This window comes from Ciona robusta, chromosome 1 (genome assembly GCF_009617815.1).
Source record: "Ciona robusta chromosome 1, ASM961781v2".
NCBI lineage: Eukaryota > Metazoa > Chordata > Ascidiacea > Phlebobranchia > Cionidae > Ciona > Ciona robusta.
In genome coordinates this window covers 8226406-8248737 of record NC_143235.1, presented here as the reverse complement: position 1 = coordinate 8248737, position 22332 = coordinate 8226406, and the positions used below count along the sequence as shown (strand labels likewise).

General features: G+C 37.1%; 4 protein-coding genes across 5 annotated transcripts; 2 read left to right on the top strand and 2 right to left on the bottom strand.

Annotated features, from left to right (window-relative positions):
* Positions 1-1310: 1310 nt before the first annotated feature.
* LOC149742666 (pseudouridylate synthase PUS7L-like) lies at positions 1311-9593 on the bottom strand. Its single transcript, XM_089894120.1, has 10 exons — positions 8981-9593; positions 8422-8583; positions 7512-7671; positions 5103-5243; positions 4942-5020; positions 4352-4477; positions 3961-4066; positions 3561-3901; positions 2048-2301; positions 1311-1976 (listed from the first exon to the last, which is right to left on the bottom strand). Exons 1-10 carry the CDS (start codon positions 9591-9593, stop codon positions 1811-1813), a joined length of 2148 nt encoding a protein of 715 aa, XP_089750246.1. The 3' UTR covers positions 1311-1810.
* A 60-nt stretch (positions 9594-9653) lies between these two features.
* On the bottom strand, positions 9654-12643 carry LOC149742665 (guanine nucleotide-binding protein subunit beta-like protein 1). Of its 2 annotated transcripts, none has more exons than XM_089894140.1 (2): positions 12482-12643; positions 9654-10844 (listed from the first exon to the last, which is right to left on the bottom strand). In XM_089894140.1, exon 2 carries the CDS (start codon positions 10841-10843, stop codon positions 9842-9844), a length of 1002 nt encoding a protein of 333 aa, XP_089750266.1. In that variant the 5' UTR covers position 10844; positions 12482-12643; the 3' UTR covers positions 9654-9841. The 2 variants fall into 2 exon arrangements, with proteins under 2 accessions (XP_089750266.1, XP_089750265.1); XM_089894139.1 differs by lacking the exon at positions 12482-12643 and adding an exon at positions 10950-11088.
* A 79-nt stretch (positions 12644-12722) lies between these two features.
* On the top strand, positions 12723-15660 carry LOC149742664 (uncharacterized). The gene is made up of 2 exons (XM_089894128.1): positions 12723-12841; positions 13993-15660. Exon 2 carries the CDS (start codon positions 14028-14030, stop codon positions 15360-15362), a length of 1335 nt encoding a protein of 444 aa, XP_089750254.1. The 5' UTR covers positions 12723-12841; positions 13993-14027; the 3' UTR covers positions 15363-15660.
* Positions 15661-15692: 32 nt separating this feature from the next.
* LOC149742663 (DNA replication licensing factor mcm4-A-like) lies at positions 15693-22199 on the top strand. Its single transcript, XM_089894114.1, has 13 exons — positions 15693-15962; positions 16195-16409; positions 16882-17062; positions 17487-17570; positions 18102-18370; positions 18513-18789; positions 18845-18979; positions 19405-19578; positions 19988-20130; positions 20422-20632; positions 20813-20986; positions 21428-21662; positions 21803-22199. The coding sequence occupies exons 1-13, from the start codon at positions 15693-15695 to the stop codon at positions 22051-22053; spliced, it is 2619 nt and encodes an 872-aa protein (XP_089750240.1). The 3' UTR covers positions 22054-22199.
* The last annotated feature ends 133 nt before the right edge of the window (positions 22200-22332 follow it).

Genomic DNA, 22332 nt, shown 5'->3' with positions numbered 1-22332 from the left:
AAATTTTTGCACGAAGTAGGTGGTCTTCATTTACAGTTTGTTATTATATATATTTCAACAAAATTTGCCAAAAGATTACGTGAACAATACGCAAGTATGCGAAGCTAGGCCATGCGCGATTGTAGGCCTACTTACCATATATATACAAAATACTATATATGAACATGCTGACCAATACATGAGTTTTTCGTTCCAAAAGGATGACATTAATTCGTCAAAGGTGCGGATTCAGAACGGAAACACAAACTTAATTTTACGCGAATACGTTCAGGATGTTGTACACGTACTAACCACGGATAACTTGTTTACTATACACATTGATCAGCAAAGAGATTTCTAATAACAAGGAGAAAGAAGTAAGATCCCCTTAAGCGTGTGGCTTCCGAAATCTACACAGCGTGTATTACAAGGGTGAAATGATTTGAATCAAACGATTGCGGTTTCTTTTTGTGTTTGAAACGAGTATTCAACCTTGTAATGGCTCTGACCTCAGGATTTCCTTCCAAGGCCATCGTGAAAGACACAGCTACGAGCGGAGATTGACATCAGTTTTAAAACTCCCCTCGAGCCACTATACATAGATTTCCGTTGGTAATAAAAACAATTTCCTTGTTCCACATAATTTAGTAATATATATCGTAGACTTCACCTGCGGAATAGGTTTCGGAAATACGCACAATCCATCATATTCACTATAAAGTTAAAAAAAACATACCAAGTAACATTTTTTTTGGTTTTCAAAAACATTTTCGCCGATACCAAGAATCTAAACAGATAGTTTACTTACCAACTAAATATCAGGACATCAAACGTTCCGAAAAGAGTAACTTTCTGTGCCTATTATGCATGACATAAAGAATTGCGTTTTACGACTCCATCAGCTTGACATTATACGAGCGCGCAGCGTAAATCAAACGGGAATGTCTCATTGTCCATTAACTGGACATTCCAACGTCGTTGTTGGGTCACCAACCTTCGCGGGTCAGCAAACCAAGAGGTTTGAGTGTTTAAGTAAATGCACAATTCTGCAAACGTAGCTGCTATTCCACATGCAAGGTGGAGATGTCAGCTTCTTAAGTAAACATCACTTTAACCGATGTTGGAGTGACAGTTGTTTGTTGGCATAGACAAGATTGTAGATAGTAGAACAAGCTATAAACACGTTAATTGCTTCGTTTAACAAGGTCACCTGCGTGGATCACTCGCACTATTGACTAACTGAGGCGCGCTGGGCGAGTTATCTTGGAAAATCCGAGTAAGCGGGCCCAATCTAAACAAATCTAATGAGTGATTAATAAAAGACGAGACAGTGAATTTGCAAATATTTAAATGCATCAGCGATCATTAAACCCACGAACTATAAAACGTGGTCGAATGACGTCAAACCAGAACTGCTGCTGAAATTCTTTAACAATCGGTTGATGCGAGTAAAATACAATAATGGTGAAATCATGTACTGCCAATTAAATGCAATGTGAATTTGCGAGCCTATTCCGTTGTTTTGTTTGCCTTTCGTCGCCATCAGCATGTGTTACATTGTGTAAAGTGATTAGTGTAAGTCGTCTCTGATATCGCTCTGTCTGACAGCTAACAACGTCGAGTGAAGCTAAGGGCCTGCTTATCACTCGGTGGTGGAGTGAGGGTGGAGTAGTCACATTTAATGGCCTGTTATGATACTTTCAGCGATACCGGATATCCTAACGAGCATACGCTAACCGTAAATTAGGTTTTCCAAGATTATTTAAACCTTCGGTGGTATTAAACCACACGATCCACCGGTGGAGGAAAAAATAATATTTGTCGGTTTATTTTACATTGTAACTCCATCCTTCGAAAGTTCTCGAAGAATTGATGTCGCATAGCAAGACGAAGGGAGGTCGAATTTGAGGCCTAAGGTCGCGCCGTCGTCAGCGAGTGTGGTGCATCGCATTCCTTCATCTTCTGTTACAGCTTGAGACGAAACGTCGGATTCCCAACTAAAAAAATGAAACTTTAAAAAACGAAAACAATTTCATAACCAACAAAAACAAAAAATCGAAAACCATACTTTAGGGTAAAGTTTTTTGGTTTCTCGATGAGTCTTCGGTATGTTCCGCATAAATTAAGCTTTAATTTGTTGACACGGAAATAGTTGCTTGCTTTCGGTTCCGTCCCGATAAATAGTTGATCCTCCTTGAAGATCCGATCGTATACGGCATCCAGGTTCGGAGGATACTGCACACGGTTGCCTGGCAACGGGAGGACCACGTCATAGATGGAAAAGCGATTGCATTTGACGTCATCAGAAACTACGACGTGAACCTGCAAATAGATGTTTAAGTTGGCGCTGCTGGTTGAGAATAAACTTATTTGCATGGAAAAAACTTATTTGCATGGTGGCTTTTCGTTTGTTTTAACAGTTATCTTATGGAATTAAAATATAGTTAATTGTCTTAGAAAATATTAATCTTGAATGTTTGCAACTGACAATATTTATACATCGTAACGTGAAGGAATAGGGAATTATCGTTTAATGACTTCCGTATATCACCTGACGAGTGACTAAATGTAAGCATTACAAGCAACCTGACCGATTTGAATATTTGAAACCACTTCGCACGACTAACCACGCCATTATATAGTCGTGTACAACCGCATTAACTACTCCGTTTATTTTGACGAAAGTTTAAAGAAAACATCGTCTTAACTCAGCGCAGAAAACTTTGAAAAGAAAATCTCAAAATTGCGCAGTTTGAGAGCGAAAAATATGACACAGGGAGATTCGAAGCAAAATCGTTACCAGCTGTCTTGTGTTGTTGCAGATAATTGAAGTAACTACGACCTGGTGCATGCCGGCTGCAACAGTTTTAGTTCAATCATCCATTTATGTTCGACCAGTAATGGGGCAATGGTTGCGGCATTGCAGAACACCGCCTTGTAATTTAACGAGCGTTTATAAGTTTCCTACTTTACAGTGCTACAAACAGTGTCGGTTACAATCTTAACTTACGTAATTTTCTGACCCTCGTGTAAAAAAGTGAAAAATAAAAATTTAGCGCAAAAAAACACTATTAAAAATATTATAATGCAAACTAGTTTTGTTGTGTTTTAAACTAACGATCATGTCCTTCCATATTTGCTTTGGTAAAAAACATGAATTGTACTTTTTTTGCGGAGCTTCCGAATTTAAAAGCAAAATTAATCAATATCCGTCGGTAAGTAGCAGTGCTATTAAATCGAAGGAAACTTGATCGACCGAATTATTTTGTATCTCAAAACAGCTTTGATCTGCCGCTTATGATATACAGTGATGACAACTACAAAATCCACCTCTATTACGCTTCGCTACGTCACAATTAAGTGGAACACCCAAGTTGTACACGATTGGTCGGCGACTCGGAAGGTTCCGGAACCGCGCTTGTGATGTCACAATACGCGCTGTTTAACTAATCGCGCTCGAAAAACACACAAAGATGACGTTATGGGAATGTGCGCCGGCATCAAAGCCATTAAATCGGCCCTTATGCTTTGCGTGACTTGCACATCACAAGGCATTCACTATGCTAACCCAAACATATTACCTCAGAGTCGTGACGTTCGATATTTTCACTGTCCCCCGTTCGCTGGATGACCAAATCCCCTTCTATGACGTCACAACCAAGCTGACGTAACCGCTCACTCGCGACCCGGTTCCATAGATAGCTGGAGTAAGAGTGGGCGTAGAACGTCCTCTCTTTAAAAGGTATTGTGAGCAATGCTTTGCTGCAAAACTGCTCACTTAAGGAAGTTTGTTGTAGACCAACACTACCGGGTTGTTGGGAGTTCCCCATATTTGATGTTGATTTTCCCGCTAAGTTTCTTTTCAAACTTTGTAAAATTCCAATTTCGCGAAACCGGTGACGCGGCATCAGTTTGAGCGCCTCTGTTGAATAAAAAAAAGTCGACTCGGCTACAATGGAAGTAGAAGATCAAAATAATCACCTTCAACATTCCAGGTTTGTTGAAATAACAATTTCCCTTTCTGTTCATCATCGATCGGTTTGCCGGCTTCAACTGCAGGCAGAAGGAGAATCTCAACAGCTCGTTTCTGGTATGTCCAACAATTGACAAATTAACACAATATAATATATTTTCCGTCAAGTTGTCGTAGGGAAGAATAATAGAATATATACTGAGAAGACATGGGAAGCGGTAAGGACTTTATCATTTATTCAGGCTCGTGTCATTTATTCAGGCTCGTACAAAAAACACATAACACATAAACAGCTTACCAAAATGTCTTATACCGGGATAATCAAAAATAAGAACCATTCTATATTAACCAGTTGTCATAAAAATACACATATTCTGGCAAAAGATAGAAAATAATTACCATATTCTGTTTTAACATTGCAAGTCCAACAGACGGTGCTTCCCATTGAGGAATGCTGCCTGGTTCCTTTGTATCAATGCGACGCCCGAATCGTTGTGGACCGAAGTAATTTATAAATCCCTTGGTCTGTTGGTCAAGGTAAAGGAAAAACAACAACTAAGTATTAAGTATTGGTCAGTTTTACTGAAAGATACAGTATTTGGTATTTGTATAGATATGTTAATATTCTTGTTCTTTGTTAGCTCAATTGACGTCATACATATATTCCCGGGTAACGTCAGAAGTTATAACAGATGCTCTATATTATACACCTCGTACCGCCCAACAATTCGGGCAACCATTAGTAACCGCTAGGCTGGCCAGGTGATCGCTCAAACTACAGTGCTATATGTCGTCGGTAATTTTTTAGTTTTAAAAATAAAATCGCATAAATAATAGTGGTGATCAAAGTTAAATGTATGTTTATCATATTTTAAAGCTACTGTGTGGTGATTGGAGTTAAGAAACTTGTTTGTGGTCACTAATAATAATCAATGAATTATTGGTTAAAAACATGCATGTATGGAATATAATAATGATACCACATTTACCTTCAAAAAGTCGCACGACTTTGAGATTGTTGAAATAAAATCTTCTTTGGATGGTTTTTCGTTTGTTTCTGATGATGAACTGAATAAGACACAAAAATAAGTTGCAAAGTTTGAAATAAGTTGCAAAGTGTTATGTCACAAATTTATAACCTAACACATACGTTGTTTTTCCGCCATGTACATTTCTTAATTTGATGTCGAATCGATTACCAACCAGATTCCCTGTGATCAGACGTAATGACGTCACGATGACGTGAGATATGCGTAAGTGGTCGGGCAGGACGTGGGATACTTCAAGCAATCTGTACGACATAGATCACGTCATGTAAGTTTTAAAATAAGTGTAAAAAACATGGATGCGATATGTTTAAGGAAGTCGGATTTCGCGTTTTATTGGACAGAGAAAACTAAATTTTAGAAAGCCTTGTAAAGAGGAGCATCCGCCGTGTTGGGTCCTCATTTAAACGAAACATGAGAAGGGACAAACGCGTAACTTCCGTTGCTTCTGCTGCGCTCGGGTGCACACGAACAACACGTGAACAGGTGGACTGCGTGATTGGTTCAAGCCCTGGCCACAAAGAAAAACGATAATCCTACCGCTGAACAAGCCTTTGATCGAACGTTTTGTGTCGCAATGACGAAGTTACTTATAGACATTTTTAAAATTGAAAAAACACTCCTGCGTAGTCACAGGTGTTACGGGTTGCTGTTAGCAGAAGCTCCAGCCAATTCCGTATTAAAATTGGGATTAAAGTTTTTAACTGAGATCCATTGTCACCGAGGCCACTTCAAAGCGATCGTTACAATATACGGTTTCTTACAACTTACAAGCAATATATAATAAAGTCTATGATGATATAGCGCAATTACTGCTCTGATAAATACCAGGAAATATTAACCTTTTAAATTCGCTATCACAATATAATTATGTGCGGTACAGCTTGTACAAGATTTATGAAATGACAACTGACAACCGTTGATAAAAACTAGGTCAACTTCGTGGCTTACGGGTTGAGTTATGGGGTTTCTGTACATAAATATAAACCATTGCGTTCGTTGACACGATTGTGGACAAACTGAAAAAATCAAGTTTTAATTTGGAACAGATCACCTGTGGCAAAAAGCAATTTGTAAATGAGGTCACTCTGTATTGTTCTATTTTCAAACCATGAACGATTGAACTTGGACAAAGTGGAAGTCCAAACTTATATCTTGACGTTGGCTATAGCGGCGAGTAATTTGATTCTTGGCTCACCGTGAACACGTAATTGGGAACGGATGTTATTGCTTTGGTTACGTGAACAAAGCTAAACATTTACGAACGGAAATAATTTCGTGCGAATGGATTGCGACGCGACTGTGCACCCTGATTCTATATACCTCCTACTGAAATGGGGTTCCCACGTTCTCAAATATTGCCTCACACGTATTGAAGCGAAAGACTGCACATACGTGGTGGCGGAATACGAACCGTTGTCCGGCGGTTAGTAGTTAAAGCGTGGCACCGGTAATCGCCGGTTATTAAAACAGCACTTCACGAAAACGCGCCTTTTGGGAAGCAATACAAGTATTCGACAAAGGGGCGAAGTTGGCCACCCGGCTGGTCCAAACTATAATTTCCGATGTATTATATCCAGCTTTTCTCACTTCGCTTCAAAACTGGTGAAGTGCAAACTCAATCAATAGGAAGTCATTGTCGCTGGTCGGTATCACGCAATTACCAAAATCTATGACGTAGGTAGGTATGATAAGGAGCGGTCGTCGTGAGCACTTAAGGTTTCTTTTTATGGCGAACTATTGCGTGCTTATGCGCAGGTAGTTGCCTAAATTGTAATCAATACATTCCAATTCATTGTCATTGGTGGATTGTATCGCAGATTACACGTCGGCACAATGTGATAAAAAGTAATCACTGCTTCACTCAAGTATAGTCTGTTTTCTTAACACAATCAGATTCAAAATGACCCACAGAGTAAGAAGTAGGATACCTAATATCCAGAACTTATAAACGTTGGCAATATCACTAATATGTATACTTGACTTGGTTGCTTTCTATGTTGAGAATCAATCATTACATTGATAAGACGAAGATTTGTGTTATTTATACCGAATTGCAATAACGTCTTGGCATTCAACACATAATGATCCACGAGATAAGGAGATCGTATTACGAGCTACGAGCGCCTGAACATTTGATCGCAAATCAGAATTATACGATACAATCAACACAGTCTCAAAAGGTAAATTATATTTGAACAACTACTTATACCTCTCTATCGCCACACCGTGACAAAATTCTATAATAAGTAAACTGTTTTAGTCTCCACTATCAGGCGCACGTGAGAGCCTTAGAAGAATATCTTCTGGCATTAAAATCGTTTCACGCATTCTGGCAGGCATTATACAAAACAAAGACCTTGTATATTAAATCAGGTTCATTGTGAATAAATAAATTAACAAATAAAGCGATGTAAAAACTTGAAACACTTTTTGTTAATTTTTTCTAAATTGGGAAAAAAAGAAAGTCTTATCAATGACGTGACTCACATTTCTATTCAACAACAACTTACTTATCCTTACTAACTCCAGATACAGCAACTCTTTGCAATGTTATTGCTCGTTTATCCTTCATGCCAGCGTACGAAAACTCACTGGATTTAACATCAAGCAGCAGCGATAGTTGGTGGATTGCCTGGATGGTTTCAATGTTTCTCTTCCAGAGGGTAAACTCTACAATGAAATGTTGTTTTAAAAATTACCAGTTAATTTTATTTATTATAAAGTTGTGTATGTCCTTGGGCAAACAAACCAGATTTTGTTCGGTAATGGCTCCAGCACAGAAAAACAGCAAAACAAGAAGACTAGCACAAAGTTCGATACATAGTTACTTACAAGGTGAACATCCACGATGTAACAACAGTGGTTTGGTCGTCACGAATACATAAGTAAAACTCATTCAAAACTAATTGTTTAAAACCTTAACCAATGCAAAAAAGAAAGAGAGACATGGTGTTTTTTACTATACAGCAAGGGTTCTTCTTAAATATCAATGTGCTGCAGTTTGTTGCAGCGTGCACAGATTGTGTAGCGGTGCAAATTATAGCTATGTTGGTGGGACTGCATAGCATGTTACGTTTTATACACAAATACAACCATCTTCTAAGTAAAAACTTGTGGACCCCCCTTCCCTTTTTTAAATTCCTGGATACTGCTCTGACTGGACACACTTTCTTTGCGATCATGCTACAGTGTTTAGTGCTTAAAGGTGTTTTGCTCAAAAATTAAGAACTCGCACATAGATAATTTAGAGGTATTGTATAGGTACCAGTGAGACATAATAAGCATCTTAACATAAAAAAAATGGTGAAAAATAACTTTAATAATGCGAAAAAAATTTGTTTGATTTGATATATAGGCATAATATAGATATATATATATATTATATATAATATAACATATTTAGTGTTACTATTTACTTACCAACAAATTGTGATGGTGTATCGGTGTTTCGCTTTCTTGGAACAAACACTTGAATGGTTGAGTTTTCTTTTACTTTGGTGGTTTTTGTAAACAAAGTTCCTCTAAAAAATTTCTCGATTGCTTCATGAACCATCCTACGAGCTGCACGACCAAGATGATTCACTAAAACAAATGAATAAACCAGTTTAGAGAGTCCTAAAAATATTCCAAAGCATTTTAGTGCAATGCATTAATGTATGTATTCCAGTTTGTCTGCTAAAGCAGCTTCACAGAGGTTAAACACATTACAGTAAAAATATTCGTTATTTCTGTTTATCTTCAATGCAGCTTTTATGAAGTCTATAATTTTTGTGTTTTCGTGTGATCTTATCACCTGTTATATATACATATTATAGTTGATCTTATTAATAATATTTTCTCACTCGTTACTGTCCTTGGCTGGTAAGAGCCTTATTAGCGCATTACTTATAATTAATATAATAATATTCGGTATTTTACTGATATAAGCAGTTTTTGCTAATAACCAATAATCGATTATATTGAATTGTTAAACACTCACCACTTATTTCGTATGACATGGATTCTCTTTCCTGGAACAACACACAAGCATACTGCATGAGAGGTTTTGCTTCTTCTACACCAAGAAGTTTGACAAATCTTTTAAACTTGGGGCAATAAGACATGTTCATGACACCACCATTGTTGGTGACGACTTCAATCTGAGGATAAAGATAACGTATGGTCTTGTGCAGCCAGGTACGCAATACTTTGTCTTGATATGTTCCAATGACTTCTGTTTGATTTGTATTAAATGTAATAAGAGCTAGCGCTTTCTCACCAAATAGCTGCACTCTATTACTCAATGGGGGAAAATTTTCCGTGAACAAAGTTTCGCAGGTTTCAGGATCCCACGTTAAATATTGACTTTGAATTTGATTGTCAAGTTTTAATCTTTTGGCAGGTGTCCCTTTAGAAGCTAACCGCGGGTCAACAGGTCCAATGCTGTCACTTGATCCAGACGGAATAGGTTGGTTTTGTGTTTGTCCTACATCAGTGCACAATTTACCACTTTGCATAATCTCCATGACTTGGAAATCCTGTGGATTTGTTTTTCCAACTCCATAAAACTTAGGAACTTCTTCATCCGTGTAAAGATAGAATAAGTCATCCATTTTCAAGTAATTTTAATGCAAGTGCTGTAAGTACATGAAATGTAAAGCAGAGATTCCGTATCTGTAAGATTGAAAAAGCAAATTGATAAAAAAGTGTACACTAGTGTGGAGCGTCTAGCCTACAATACGGAAACTTAGCAAATTCACAGTTTCATATTTCCAAAGATTTATTGTTTGTAAGTTTAAAATATCATCTGCATAAAAAGTTAATATACATATATTATATATATATATAAATATCCTTTATATCAGCTATTGTATATTTTCCAAATGCTTATTTTCTGATCAGTTGAACCACAAGCTAAAATTTGTTTAGAGGAATCTGAGTGGTTACAAAATGCTAATGCCTGCACCGTGCCCGTGTGATACTGAAGACATGCAAGCGGTTTCAACTTTTTGAAACCAAATATTCGAACTTTATAATCCCAACCACCCGTGGCAATTATTTTTTGGTCTCGACGTATTTTTACAGCGGCTATTCCAGGATTTACGCAAGAATGCTTCATGCTATGCACATTGTTATTCATTAAAGTCTTTGTGTTCTGCAACTGAACATTCCATTTGTTTAAATCTTTTGTAGCAGAACCAGTTACTCCAGTAAGAATATTGGTATCTGCATTAACGCATGTGTCTAAGCACATCACTGGTTCAGTAAAAACCTGGTTCATCTCATGCATAGTTTGGTTTTCCATGACATTCCATGTAAATATTGATCCATCTTCATATCCAACAGTCACCAACAACTTGGGGTTCTTTGTAAGCTTAACACACATTGGCATTCCAAGTTTACTTGAAGTTTTAGGAATAAGTCTTTTTATGATTTTGCTTTCCATTATATTCCATACATTAACTGAAGATTTCTCTTCACCAGGCACAGCTACCATGATGGTAGATGACTGTGTCCTATGCAGAACTGATGCTTTACAAAAAGCAACATTGTCTATTGATAAACTGACTTTTGTTTGTACAGCTCCATCGCCAAAGTCAAACAACTTCAGACTTCCATCTTTACCAAGAGTCACTAACTCCGCATCACTTACTCCGGACACAGACAATATTCCTCCTGCATCATCACAAGGTATCGTAAAACTTGGTCGCCATGATACCAGATCGAATGCATTAACACCAGACTTTCCATTATACCCAGCAAGCAAGTGCCACTCCCTCTCAGATAAATTGGATTTCCAGAAGTTCAAATCAGTAATAGGAGCGTCACGATGCAGAATGTACGAAGGAGAAACAGCCGACATCCTACATGTACAAATTACGAGATAATAAAGCTTTTGGTTACGTAATAATAAAAAACAATAAAATTTAATACTATATTTTATACGTTTACTATATACTATGACTTACGAAAATAAAACAATTCGCAGCAGAACCCTTGATTGATTTTTTGTGGAAATTTTCGGTCCTACTAAAACACGCCCGGCGGGGCCCGGTGGGGCCCGGTGGAAAAAAATATACTAAAACACGCCCGGTGCGGGGCCCGGTTGGGCCCGGTGGGGCCCGGTGAGGACCCGGTGTTACGAGTCATACTAACACGCCCGGTGGGGGGCCCGGTGAGTATTTCTTGAAAAGGGAGCTTTCCCTATTCAAGATCCACCAAAATGTGATGCGTGTATTCAGATTTTTAGCCTAATGAGACCCCCGAGTTGAGTTTTTTGAAAATTAACTTTGATTATGGATGTACGAAGTTTGTTTCGTTGTACGCTTACATAATAAACTGTATTTTTAGCAAAAGTTTATTCGTTAAATTTGGTTAATAGGGGGTGGGGTAAGATGAGACACCTTTTTATTCTATTTCTCGTCCCATTTGGTAGTAAGCAAAGAACATTCAAAGAATTATAAAACTATGTCCTCACGACTCCCATAGACTGCTGTTAATTGTTTAAAACACGATCAGGATATTTAAATATTATAGTAGGACGGGGGGAGACGGGACACCTTTAGCACATAAGATCCAAATTTTCTGTTCGTGTTTTAAACAATTAACAACGTTCTATGGGAGTCGTAAGAATATAGTTTTATAATTCTTTGAATGTTCTTTGCTTACTACCAAATGGGACGAGAAACAGAATGAAACGGTGTCCCATCTTACCCCACCCTACTATATGTGCTATAAGTGTCCTACCTTAGGCCACAGTACTATAGCCTACATACACTTATACTTGATCGAAGTTTTATTGTTAAAAACTTTAAAAGACGAACAATGTAACTTTTAAAACGAAAAATGTAAATATTAGACATGATGTGTCTTTTAGTTAGCGTGTTAGGCTTTTACGTATTCGGACAAGCCCTCAGTAGCGCGATCCCACGTTTGTTTCCGTTTTAGCAGAGCGATAATTAAAGGACTTGCGAATTACGTGTCCATTTTCATCATCATGTTTTATTTCCTATGCACATTTTGTTTCAGCGATGACGTGCGAAGCAAGAATGTAACTTCTACCACCGAAAATTGCCATCTTTATGCTTTGAAGACAGACAATATCTTCCAATTTTTTCACAAGTTCTGTTTCACACACGCATTTTGGTGGCTCTTGCATAGGGAAAGCTCCCCTTTCAAGAAATACTTACCGGGCCCCCCACCGGGCGTGTTTTAGTATTACTCGTAACACCGGGTCCTCACCGGGTCCCACCGGGCCCCACCGGGCCCCGCACCGGGCGTGTTTTAGTATATTTTTTTCCACCGGGCCCCACCGGGCCCCGCCGGGCGTGTTTTAGTAGGACCCGAAATTTTTGAACTTTTTCCTCGCTGCATATGGGGGAAAACCCGAATGCAAAATTATGATTGGTTGTTTTTAATGCATTTATTGGGCATGTATGTAAGTTACAAATATTTTTTGTCGATTATGAAATCTCACATTTGATATATATTAGGAATTGACCTAATTTAACGTATATAATATCTTTCTATTCGTACTCCGACAATAATATTTTTGGTAATGTCGTATACGAGCTTTTTCGTTAAAGTTCGGCTCCCTAGATTTTTAGCTACTGTTTATTTTATCGGTTTAATTGATTAGCATTAAACTTGACAGTTGGTTACCCTGCTTTTTACTTTAAAACTGGTGCCTAACCCATTCGCTACTTTATGTTTCCAACACCACCATGCGGCGTGATTTTCCCGCCAAATTCTATTATAACGCGCGAACTTGTTTTGGTAAAAATTGTTCAGGATATTAGGAAATACATATTGTTTAGGTTATTCTATAGAATTCTGTGTGGATTTGCAACACGTTTATAAGGTAACCATCGTCTGCATCTTATTTTGTTTTAGTAGTCTAAAAGTATGCAAAACGTGGAATATTAAAAGTGCGGCCTGCACGGGCATGCAAACTGTAGTTTTACACAAACATCTTGTGTAGTAGGTTTATTTTTTACTACGTTTTCCATTAATACTTAGTTAAACCTGTTAAACCTTAATTCCAGCTTTAATCGTATTTGGGTGCTGGTGAAAAATCTTACCCCCCACCTTATTTGCTAACCACTAACCCCTAACCACCAACCTCTAACCCCTATAACCACTAACCGCTACTATACTGCCGCTGGTGACCAGTGAACATTTTGGTTTCAAAATGTTCTTTACGTCTCCCTGATACGCGCTGTATAATTTAAAAAAAAAACAAACTCGAGCGTTGGTGTCGAAAACTAACTTTGAAAATGTGCAAAAACATGCTGCGTCACCGTAATTCACCTGACTTGCATATGGTTAACGATATATTACGTCACAATATTGATATGTTACGTCACAGTAGTGACATATTACGAACGTGACAGCACAATATAATCTTGTTTTACGCACTGTTTTATGCTAGGGAAAACCCCAAGCCCCAACCCTTAACCCAACCCTAACCTTTACTTTTAACCCCCAACCCATAAATCGCCCAAAAAACTAACAAATTACGTAATCTCTAACGTTGAAATCAAACGTGGTAATTCGCATTCTATGACGTAATAATCTAACCTTTGTTTAATCCATGACGGCTCCTGTGAAAAATACGGTGACACAGCACGATTTCGTGCATTTTCAAAGTTAATTTTCGACACGAACGCCCGAGTTTTTTCAAAAAAATATAATACAGCGGGTATCAGGGAGACGTAAGGAACATTTTGAGACCAAAATTTTCACTGGTCACCAGCGGCAGTATTACCCCACTAACCCCCTAACCATCAACACCTAACAGGGTTAGTGGTTAGCAAATAAGAGTGGGTGGGTTCTTCACCAGTATTTGCTTTGTGCATGTGTTGATAGTCTTTATTCTCCTGCATAGGATAAACAGCAATATAATAAAAGTTGGTCACCCATTCATAAATGTAGAAACCTACCTAAGTACCTATTTTATCGTAGTTGTTGCAAACATTTGTCATTTTGTGTTTTTATTTTCTATTTTTACAGTTACTTATTTATGTTGATTAAAAGGAAGACTAGTTATGAGTTATGAAGCGCCTCAGTTAAGTGATGAAGCTATCCAGGTTGCGTTGCAGACTGGACTTCTTGGAGATCAACTTCGCCATGTGACGGTTGAGCAGCTGAAGAGTGCAACACCTGGGTTGTTGATCCAGCTTTTCATGAGTGTTCTGCAGAAGTTAGGAGTAAATACAGATGAATTTGGTCGACACCCTTTGGCTGATACTGAGAATGTGGAAATGACTCCGAGCTACACTATAAAACTGTTTCGTCTTCCTCTAGCCATAAATAGTTGTGTACCTTCCATTAAAATGACATCTGGTGACTTGATGTTCCCTAAATGGAAAACTACTCGAGGTTTGATGAGCGTGGTCGTCAACTACCTTCGTTTAGTGGAAAATTTTGGCCACGTTTGGAATGAAGTTGCACAGGATTTTGATGACAGTGAAAAGAAGCTGCATGTGTTACGTCAAAAGATGTTGGAACTGCAGAAAAAAGAGGAAGATTTTATTTCTCACATGGAAAATCATAAAGATTTATATGAAAAACAGAAACTTGAATTGAAAGGACTGAATGAAAAATGGGATCAAGTGTTGGTAATGCAACAACAAAAAGTCAAAGAAAAAGAAGCTGCCAAGCAATGCTTTATGGAAGCATCTCAAAAACATGAAAGGGCCCAACAAGAGTTGGAAAACTTAAAAAGGCACAAAGTAGAATTGGAAGGTTGCATTATTAGCAATCCACAACAATACGGAGAAGAAAATCAAGCGCTGGTTAAAAAATTAGAAGCTTTGAATGCGGAGGCGGATCAGCTATCCCATGACAGACAATTCACGGAGGAAAAATTGGAGACCAACTCAAAGATGATAGAAATAATGCAGTACGACTTGGAGCAGATTAACATTGTTCAGAAAATGGCAGACACGGCAAAAGATACAGAGGATCAACTAAGGAAGCTGAAGGGGGAGATAAAAGTAACTACCATGGAGAGGAAGGTGCTTAATGAAAGGAAGAAAGCTTTAAATGAACAACTTGTTTCAAGCCGTGAACAACTTCAACGACTGAGGTTGAGATCCAATCAAGAAATTGCCGCTATTGAGCAAGAACTTGTCAAGTTGAAAAGTGAAAATGAAATCCTTAGTTTAAAAGTTGTGAGCAAATCTGACAGAATGGAGAAGCTACATCAGAATCTGCTTGAAGAAAGAAGGAAGCGGGAAGACATGGAGTCAGCTTATGCCTTTGCTGTGGAAAAGTTAAAAAGTACTCAAACCTCCGTCATTGAAGATTTTATAAAAACAAAGGAACAAACAATACAACTGCTACAAAGGCCCGGCAAGCCATTAAATAAACATATTTAGTTTTAAAAAGTTTAAAAAGTTTAACAATTGATTTATATATATATATTTTGTTGTATGATGGTATTTGTTAAGCTTACATTGCTACACATGTTTACATTCTGTGGTATTAGTCCAAAAATTGGTCCATTTTTATGGCTACCACTGATTGTCACCCTGGTGGAATAGACACCTCTTGTAGTCTTGTTAACATTTGATAGCCTCTTTACTTTGTATGCTTTGTCATTGTAAAAAATATTCACAAAGTGCCGATTGCATTTGTGTTCATCTAACATGCATTGTATTTTATTGCTTAGAGAAGTATTTGAATACCTAGTTTGAACAATCTTCATTATGTCGTCACCTGATCGTAGACGACGTGGAAGACAGACACCTGATGCTGCTCCCAGCAGTGATCTTGACATGCTGCCTCCAACATCACCTGCACGTCCCGTTGATCTACTCGACGCAACATCAGATTCGATCCTTGCGCCACAAACACCCGCTAACATAAGTGAAATAGATCTGAGTTCTCCACTATTTTACGGAACTCCTAGCAGTGCCAGGACACCTGGTGGGACAGCGCTTACACCTGGTAGAACTCCAAGAGGAACAATGACGCCGGTATTAATATTAATCTCCATCATATCTAAACTATCTCTACTTTCTCTTGCAAAGTAATGATTGCTCACAGATGGGACTTTTTAAGCAAGCTTTGAAATACATGGAGCTTGAAGCTAAATTTGCTCTACAAACCTTAAAAAAATAATGAGTTTTCAGTTAAATTTTAATTCAATATCTTCCACAACCTTCCTCTGCTTTATCTTCTATTTTTATTCCTATCAAAAATAAATAGGTTCGGCAACGTGCAGACTTGGGAAGTAACAACAGAGTCCGGGTTGTTAATCTTCAATCAGATCAAAATCCTGAGCAATCTCGTCATGAAACGATTCCGGAAGAAACAGAAGAGGAGCTTGCGTCTTCTGCTGATCCGGCCGGACATCTTGTGATCTGGGGAACTGATGTTGTGGTCAGTCGGTGTAAAACTCGTTTCACACAGTTTATAAACAGGTGAAAAATTGTTATTTCTTCGCTTATCATTGGTTTGACATAACGTGTTTGCTACTTCCTTTATGAACGGCGTTTTTTGTCTTTTTTTTATTAATTAGCATCACTCAAGTTTTTCAAGAAACGTAGGAATTATTAACAAAAAAAAACAACATTTGGTTTAGTATAAATAGTTTCCAAGTTACTGAAATTAAAGGCTAATATATCTAAATGAAATAAACTAATTCCATAAACATATTTTTGAAGTTTATTAATGTTATATATTCCTTGTTTAGATATGCCCAATTAAAAAACACTAATTAATCTAATTTTTTATCCTACCAAATTTGCTTAAATAATAAACCAACCGCACATTATTGTTAAAAAAAGGAATTTAGTTACTGTATTATGTTGCTTTGTTGTAATATTTTTGTTATTATTAAATTGCTAAAAAGAACCAGATACCGTGTTTTAATCTCCATCATGTTTTATACAGTTTCCTACCATCTGAAGAAGACGATGCAATGGAAACTGATGGTGGCGATGCAAATGAACCAATGTATCTGAGGAAGCTTGAGGATATCAGTGTTACTGAGGAACCTTACTTTGAAGTGGATTGCTCGCACTTGAAAACGTTTGATGCCGATTTGTACCGGCAACTTATTTGTTATCCACAGGTGTGCTGATCATGTTATATTAGATTAGGATTTATATTGTTGGGTGAGAACAATCAGAGCAGGTCCTTGAATATAAATGCATTTTTTTCGAACACATGTTGTAGCCTATTCATTTTTTACACAAGTAGTGGAGGATACAAAATATTTTGTAATAAATACATTTTATTTTATTTCCTAATGTGGGAGGCTATTACTTTAAAGACTGTATGGGTGTTAAGTAGTTTATATGTTTACATTTTTGCTTATACAAGAATCACAAATCTTAATGGTCCATAACATACGCAGTTATGCACACATAACACATTACTGTTCTCTAAGAAAGCAGTGAAAATAAGTTTGCTGGGAAAAAAAGAATAATCGGAATGGTGTACCAGTATGAAATTATTACTGCTCAGAAAAAAGTTTAAAAAGTTTAACTTTTTAGGAAGTCATCCCAACATTTGATATGGCAGTAAATGAAATGTTCTTTGGCCGATATCCGGATATTTCACTGGAGCATCAGATACAGGTAAACTGTTGCAGTGAAATTAAATGATATTATTGCTGGATTTATTAAACTATTTATTGTATTGTCCCTAATCACTAAAAAGTATTTATTCTTTGTGTTTGCCTTGGATTAATTACAAAAACTTTTTCATTAAATTAGTTTACTCGTCCCATGCTGTTGTTTCCCCCAAATTTTTTCCTTTTAGTTTTAAGAGATCTGCAATATTTCAATTATTTTTCAACCACATACAAAATTAACCTAAAGATGAGTAGCTCCTTATTGCCGCAGTAACTTAAAAAAACAGCTTTAAAAGGGTTCTTAGGTTTTACAAATCATGAGTACAACGAGCATCAGGAAATACCCAGATTGTGTAACCTTGAAACCGCAAGAAAGCTTTGTAGTGTTTACCATTTTTATAGCCTGCACACCTTCACAGAAGCAGCTGAATCCATCAGTCTTTAAACTAGAAATATATCAAGATATATTTATCATTATCTCTAAATTATAATCAGTTATATATATATATATGTAAAAACTAATGTGTAAATACAGGTCAAGCCATTTAACGCTGAACGCACAAAGAACATGAGGAATTTAAATCCTGAAGATATTGATCAACTGATCACCATATATGGTATGGTGATCCAATCTTCTTCTCTGATCCCTGAGATGAGGGAAGGATTCTTCCGATGCAATGTTTGTAATCATGAAGTAACGGTGGAAATTGAACGTGGCAGAATTGCTGAGCCTTCGATTTGTGATCGATGCAAAACAACACATTCAATGTCTCTCATTCATAATCGATCATTATTCACAGACAGGTAATTAGGTGATGTGTTATTAATATGTGTTTATGGTGTTGTATTCAGAAATGGCACTGCTGTACATAAGTTAAAATCACTTGGAAACAGAATTGTTCTCTGTTGTAACGAAAATGTAATGTTATGTCCATGTTTGTTTCAGACAATTGGTAAAACTACAGGAAGCGCCAGATGACATGCCAGCAGGTCAAACACCGCACTCAGTGTCTTTACATTCATATGGAGATCTGGTTGACTCGGTCCAACCCGGAGACAGGGTGATTGTAACTGGTGTTTATCGTGCCCAACCCCTGCGAGCTAATCCACGAATGAGGAACGTCAAATCTGTCTACAGAACTCATGTTGATGTTCTGCACTTTCGTAAAAAAGATGAGAAAAGACAGAAACTTTACGAAACTGCAGATGATGAAGATAGCCAAGTAAGAACTCGGCTGTTTTTTCTAAAAAACTTTTTTTACTATGCTCATATTATAGATTCAGTTCAGCAAGGAAAGAGTTGAAATGATTCGATCGCTTTCAAAGAAACCAGACATCTATGATCGTCTTGCACGAGCTGTTGCACCAAGTGTGTTTGGACACGATGATATCAAGAAAGGAATTCTTTTGCAGGTTTTTAATTTTAATGGCAAATATATTTATCAAGCCAATTCAAATGTTAAGCACTTGATTAAATAAATACACTTTGTGTCTGCTAAACAGTTACTGCGTATGCACCTTTACATGGCATTTTATCATAATGGGTGTCATCTTGATAACTGTATCTACAATTGTTGTTGGTATCCTGCCCAAAGATACATTGGAGAAAAATTTAAGTCTTAACAGCCAGTAATTAGTTTCACCTGGGTGTTGAGGTAATGGATCAATCCGGCCTAAATCCCAAGTTCCCCTTGGTGTACCTCCTGTGCGACTTCAGTACTTTACCCATATACAGTAGTAGTGATATTGCTTTTACAAGCGTCAGTAACACTATTTCCTGTTCAAGACAATATCATTCAGTATAATATTCAGTTTAAACTTTACATTTATATAAATAGTTGTTTGGTGGTTGCCGCAAGCAGTTGAAGAATTATGCGAAAACTGGAAGCAAGACTGGTATGAGATCTGAGATGCATGTGTTGTTGTGTGGAGACCCAGGAACCAGCAAGTCACAACTGTTGAGATACGTGCATGATAAGTTGTCACCTCGTGGTCAATATACAAGTGGGAAGGTATGGTGGCTTCAATTGCGTTTTGTATAAATATGTCAGATTAGATTAGAAGCAAAGGTTTTTGTCAATTGTTGACCTAATATATGCTTTTTTTTAATTTGAATTTGTAAGCAACAAATCCCTAGTCATGCATACTTTACTATATTTGGTCAAACTGCTGTTAACAATTTCTGTGCTAGCACGAAACTATTAGCACAGAAATGTTTTTTGATTTTTTTAGAAATTTGTGTTCGTAACTTGATATATACTTGGATGTATCCGTTTAAATTTGGTATAGAACAATAAAACACCAATGTAAGATCAGCAATTTTTAATGAATAAGAAAATGTGTTTGAATCATCAATGTACAGTCTTCTCATTCTGCATGAAATGTTTAATATTATTAAAAAATGTAAAATTATATTTCTAGGGTTCAAGTGCTGTTGGTTTGACAGCTTATATTACGAAAGAACAAGAATCCAAACAGTTAATGATGCAACCGGGCGCGCTTGTGCTTTCAGATAATGGTATTTGCTGCATAGATGAGTTTGATAAGATGAATGATAGTACAAGGTATTTATATTTAATCTTATAAATATCCGTAACTGTTTTAATGGGTGTGTATAAATGTTTCTCACATATTTGTTTGTTTTTAATATACAGATTTACTTATTCATTTTTTTTTATAGTAAATATACCTGATTACTGTGCTGAATCTAAAACAGCGCTGTTTTAAATGGAAAAATAGAAATGGTAGATTCAGTTCAGTAAGGACTATCTGCACACCAATTAAAATGTTGCCTTCAGTTCCCCTTTAAAGTCACCTGTGTATGATGTACAGTTCATAAACTAACTTTGTGATAGATCGATTCTACATGAAGTCATGGAACAACAAACTCTCTCCATTGCAAAAGCCGGAATTATTTGTCAGTTGAATGCTCGGACTTCAGTGATGGCTGCTGCCAATCCCTGCGAGTCGCAGTGGAACCACAAAAAGACGATCATAGAAAACATCATGCTTCCTCATACACTTCTCTCAAGATTTGATCTCATTTTTCTCATGTTGGATCCTCAAGTAAGTTTCTTATTGTGCAGTATGCTAGATTAGATATTGGCAAGAACAATTTATTCTGAACCACAAATGGATAAAAACTGCTTATTAGATGACTTGCTACCAGGGTTATTCTTAACACCACATTGCAGCAACAAAAATTAAGTTTTCCTAATATATTTTCTTTGTTATTCATTCTTACAGGATGAAGCATATGATCGTCGACTAGCCAACCACTTGGTGTCACTCTACCACCGTACACAGGAAGAAGAAGAAATGGACGTCATGGATTCCGAGGTTTTGAAAGATTACGTGGCTTATGCTCGGGCTTTTGTTAAACCTCGCCTCACAGAAGATGCAGGACAGGAACTTGTTCAGGTGAGAATTTCTAATAGAAACAGTATAAAACTTTGTTCTTTAGTCTGTATCAAAAAATGGTGCAAGTTTATCCATTCAACACACAAATTAATACAATGTCATTCATTTATAAATTTAAAAGTAGGATGCATCTTGGCTTTTACCATTGGGTGTTTTTTTCTCAATTGACTAATTTGCAAGTGTTCAAAATGACTAATTTGAAGTATCCAAATAGACATAAAGAAAGAGTATAAAAGTCATGCCTATGTCTACTACATTTGTTCTCTTTCTTTGTGTTCCTGTTTTTTTGGAGTATCTATTTATTACGAAGTTCATGTTGCGAGGATAATATTTTGTAGGAAAATTGTGCACAAGGCCATATCAGGCTGAGAAAGCAGTTTATGTGTTTTTGTTTTGAATTTTGCATCTGGGGTAATGCAATGTTTAAGTTAATATTTTTAGGCATATGTTGAGATGCGGAAGGGTGGTGGTAGTGGCAACAAAGGAGGTGTAACTGCCTACCCTCGCCAGTTGGAATCACTTATACGACTCTCAGAAGCACACGCCAGAAGTCGACTCTCACTCAAAGTAGAAAGAGTTGATGTTCAAGAAGCTTTAAGATTGTACAGAGAAGCTCTCAAGCAATCTGCTACTGATCCTCGTACTGGCATTGTTGATATTTCAATTCTTACAACAGGTGACATGTTAAATTTGGTTGTTTTGTTGTCAATGTAATTGTAATACTCCAATCGTATTTAAATAACACTTATGTTTGCCTCTACTTGCAATATGTTGCAAATAGTATTGTGTGTTTATTTATGACTTTACCTTTTTTAGGAATGAGTGCCACTGCTAGAAAACGCCAAGAGGAATTGAAAGGAGCTCTAAAGCAATTGATTGACCAAGACAAAGGTCGTGGTGGACAGGGTGGTAAAGCTGGTCCCACCCTTCGCTGTCGACCGTTGCTTGATAGATGGAGAAGCCAGACAGACCAGATCATCACACAAGCGATGTTCGATGAAGCTGTTCGTGCTTTACAAGATGATGAAGTGCTTGTTCGTACAGGGGATGTCATTCGTTTGTGTTAAACACTTGGTATAAAGAAAATGTATTTGGGCATACCAACTTTATTGGTTTCCAGACAGTTAAAACTTGTAGTTCCCTATCATGATTACTGCTAACTGCCATGTTTATATTTGTATATTGTTGGGTATTAAAACTAAAATGCACAAGATGTTGTTTTGGTCGTAACAGCACATAAATTTGACGTATTATGATAGCAGATTATTTAAATGCTATTTAAAACTCTTCGTAAAAGTTGGTTGCAGAAAATTGCATTCACTGTTGAAAATATTTGAGGAAAACAA

What these genes read in the sequence shown, in the direction of transcription:
- LOC149742665 (XM_089894140.1), bottom strand. Translation starts at nt 10,843, where the DNA reads ATGTCGGCTGTTTCTCCTTCGTACATTCTGCATCGTGACGCTCCTATT.
- LOC149742663 (XM_089894114.1), top strand. Translation starts at nt 15,693, where the DNA reads ATGTCGTCACCTGATCGTAGACGACGTGGAAGACAGACACCTGATGCT. An exon ending in CAAGAGGAACAATGACGCCG is followed by an intron (nt 15,963 to 16,194) that starts GTATTAATATTA and finishes AAAAATAAATAG; the next exon opens with GTTCGGCAACGTGCAGACTT. An exon ending in AAGATGAATGATAGTACAAG is followed by an intron (nt 20,131 to 20,421) that starts GTATTTATATTT and finishes ACTTTGTGATAG; the next exon opens with ATCGATTCTACATGAAGTCA.
- LOC149742664 (XM_089894128.1), top strand. Translation starts at nt 14,028, where the DNA reads ATGAGTTATGAAGCGCCTCAGTTAAGTGATGAAGCTATCCAGGTTGCG.
- LOC149742666 (XM_089894120.1), bottom strand. Translation starts at nt 9,593, where the DNA reads ATGGATGACTTATTCTATCTTTACACGGATGAAGAAGTTCCTAAGTTT. An exon ending in CAATGTTAAAACAGAATATG is followed by an intron (nt 4,067 to 4,351) that starts GTAATTATTTTC and finishes TGGACATACCAG; the next exon opens with AAACGAGCTGTTGAGATTCT. An exon ending in CCAAAAAACTTTACCCTAAA is followed by an intron (nt 1,977 to 2,047) that starts GTATGGTTTTCG and finishes TCATTTTTTTAG; the next exon opens with TTGGGAATCCGACGTTTCGT.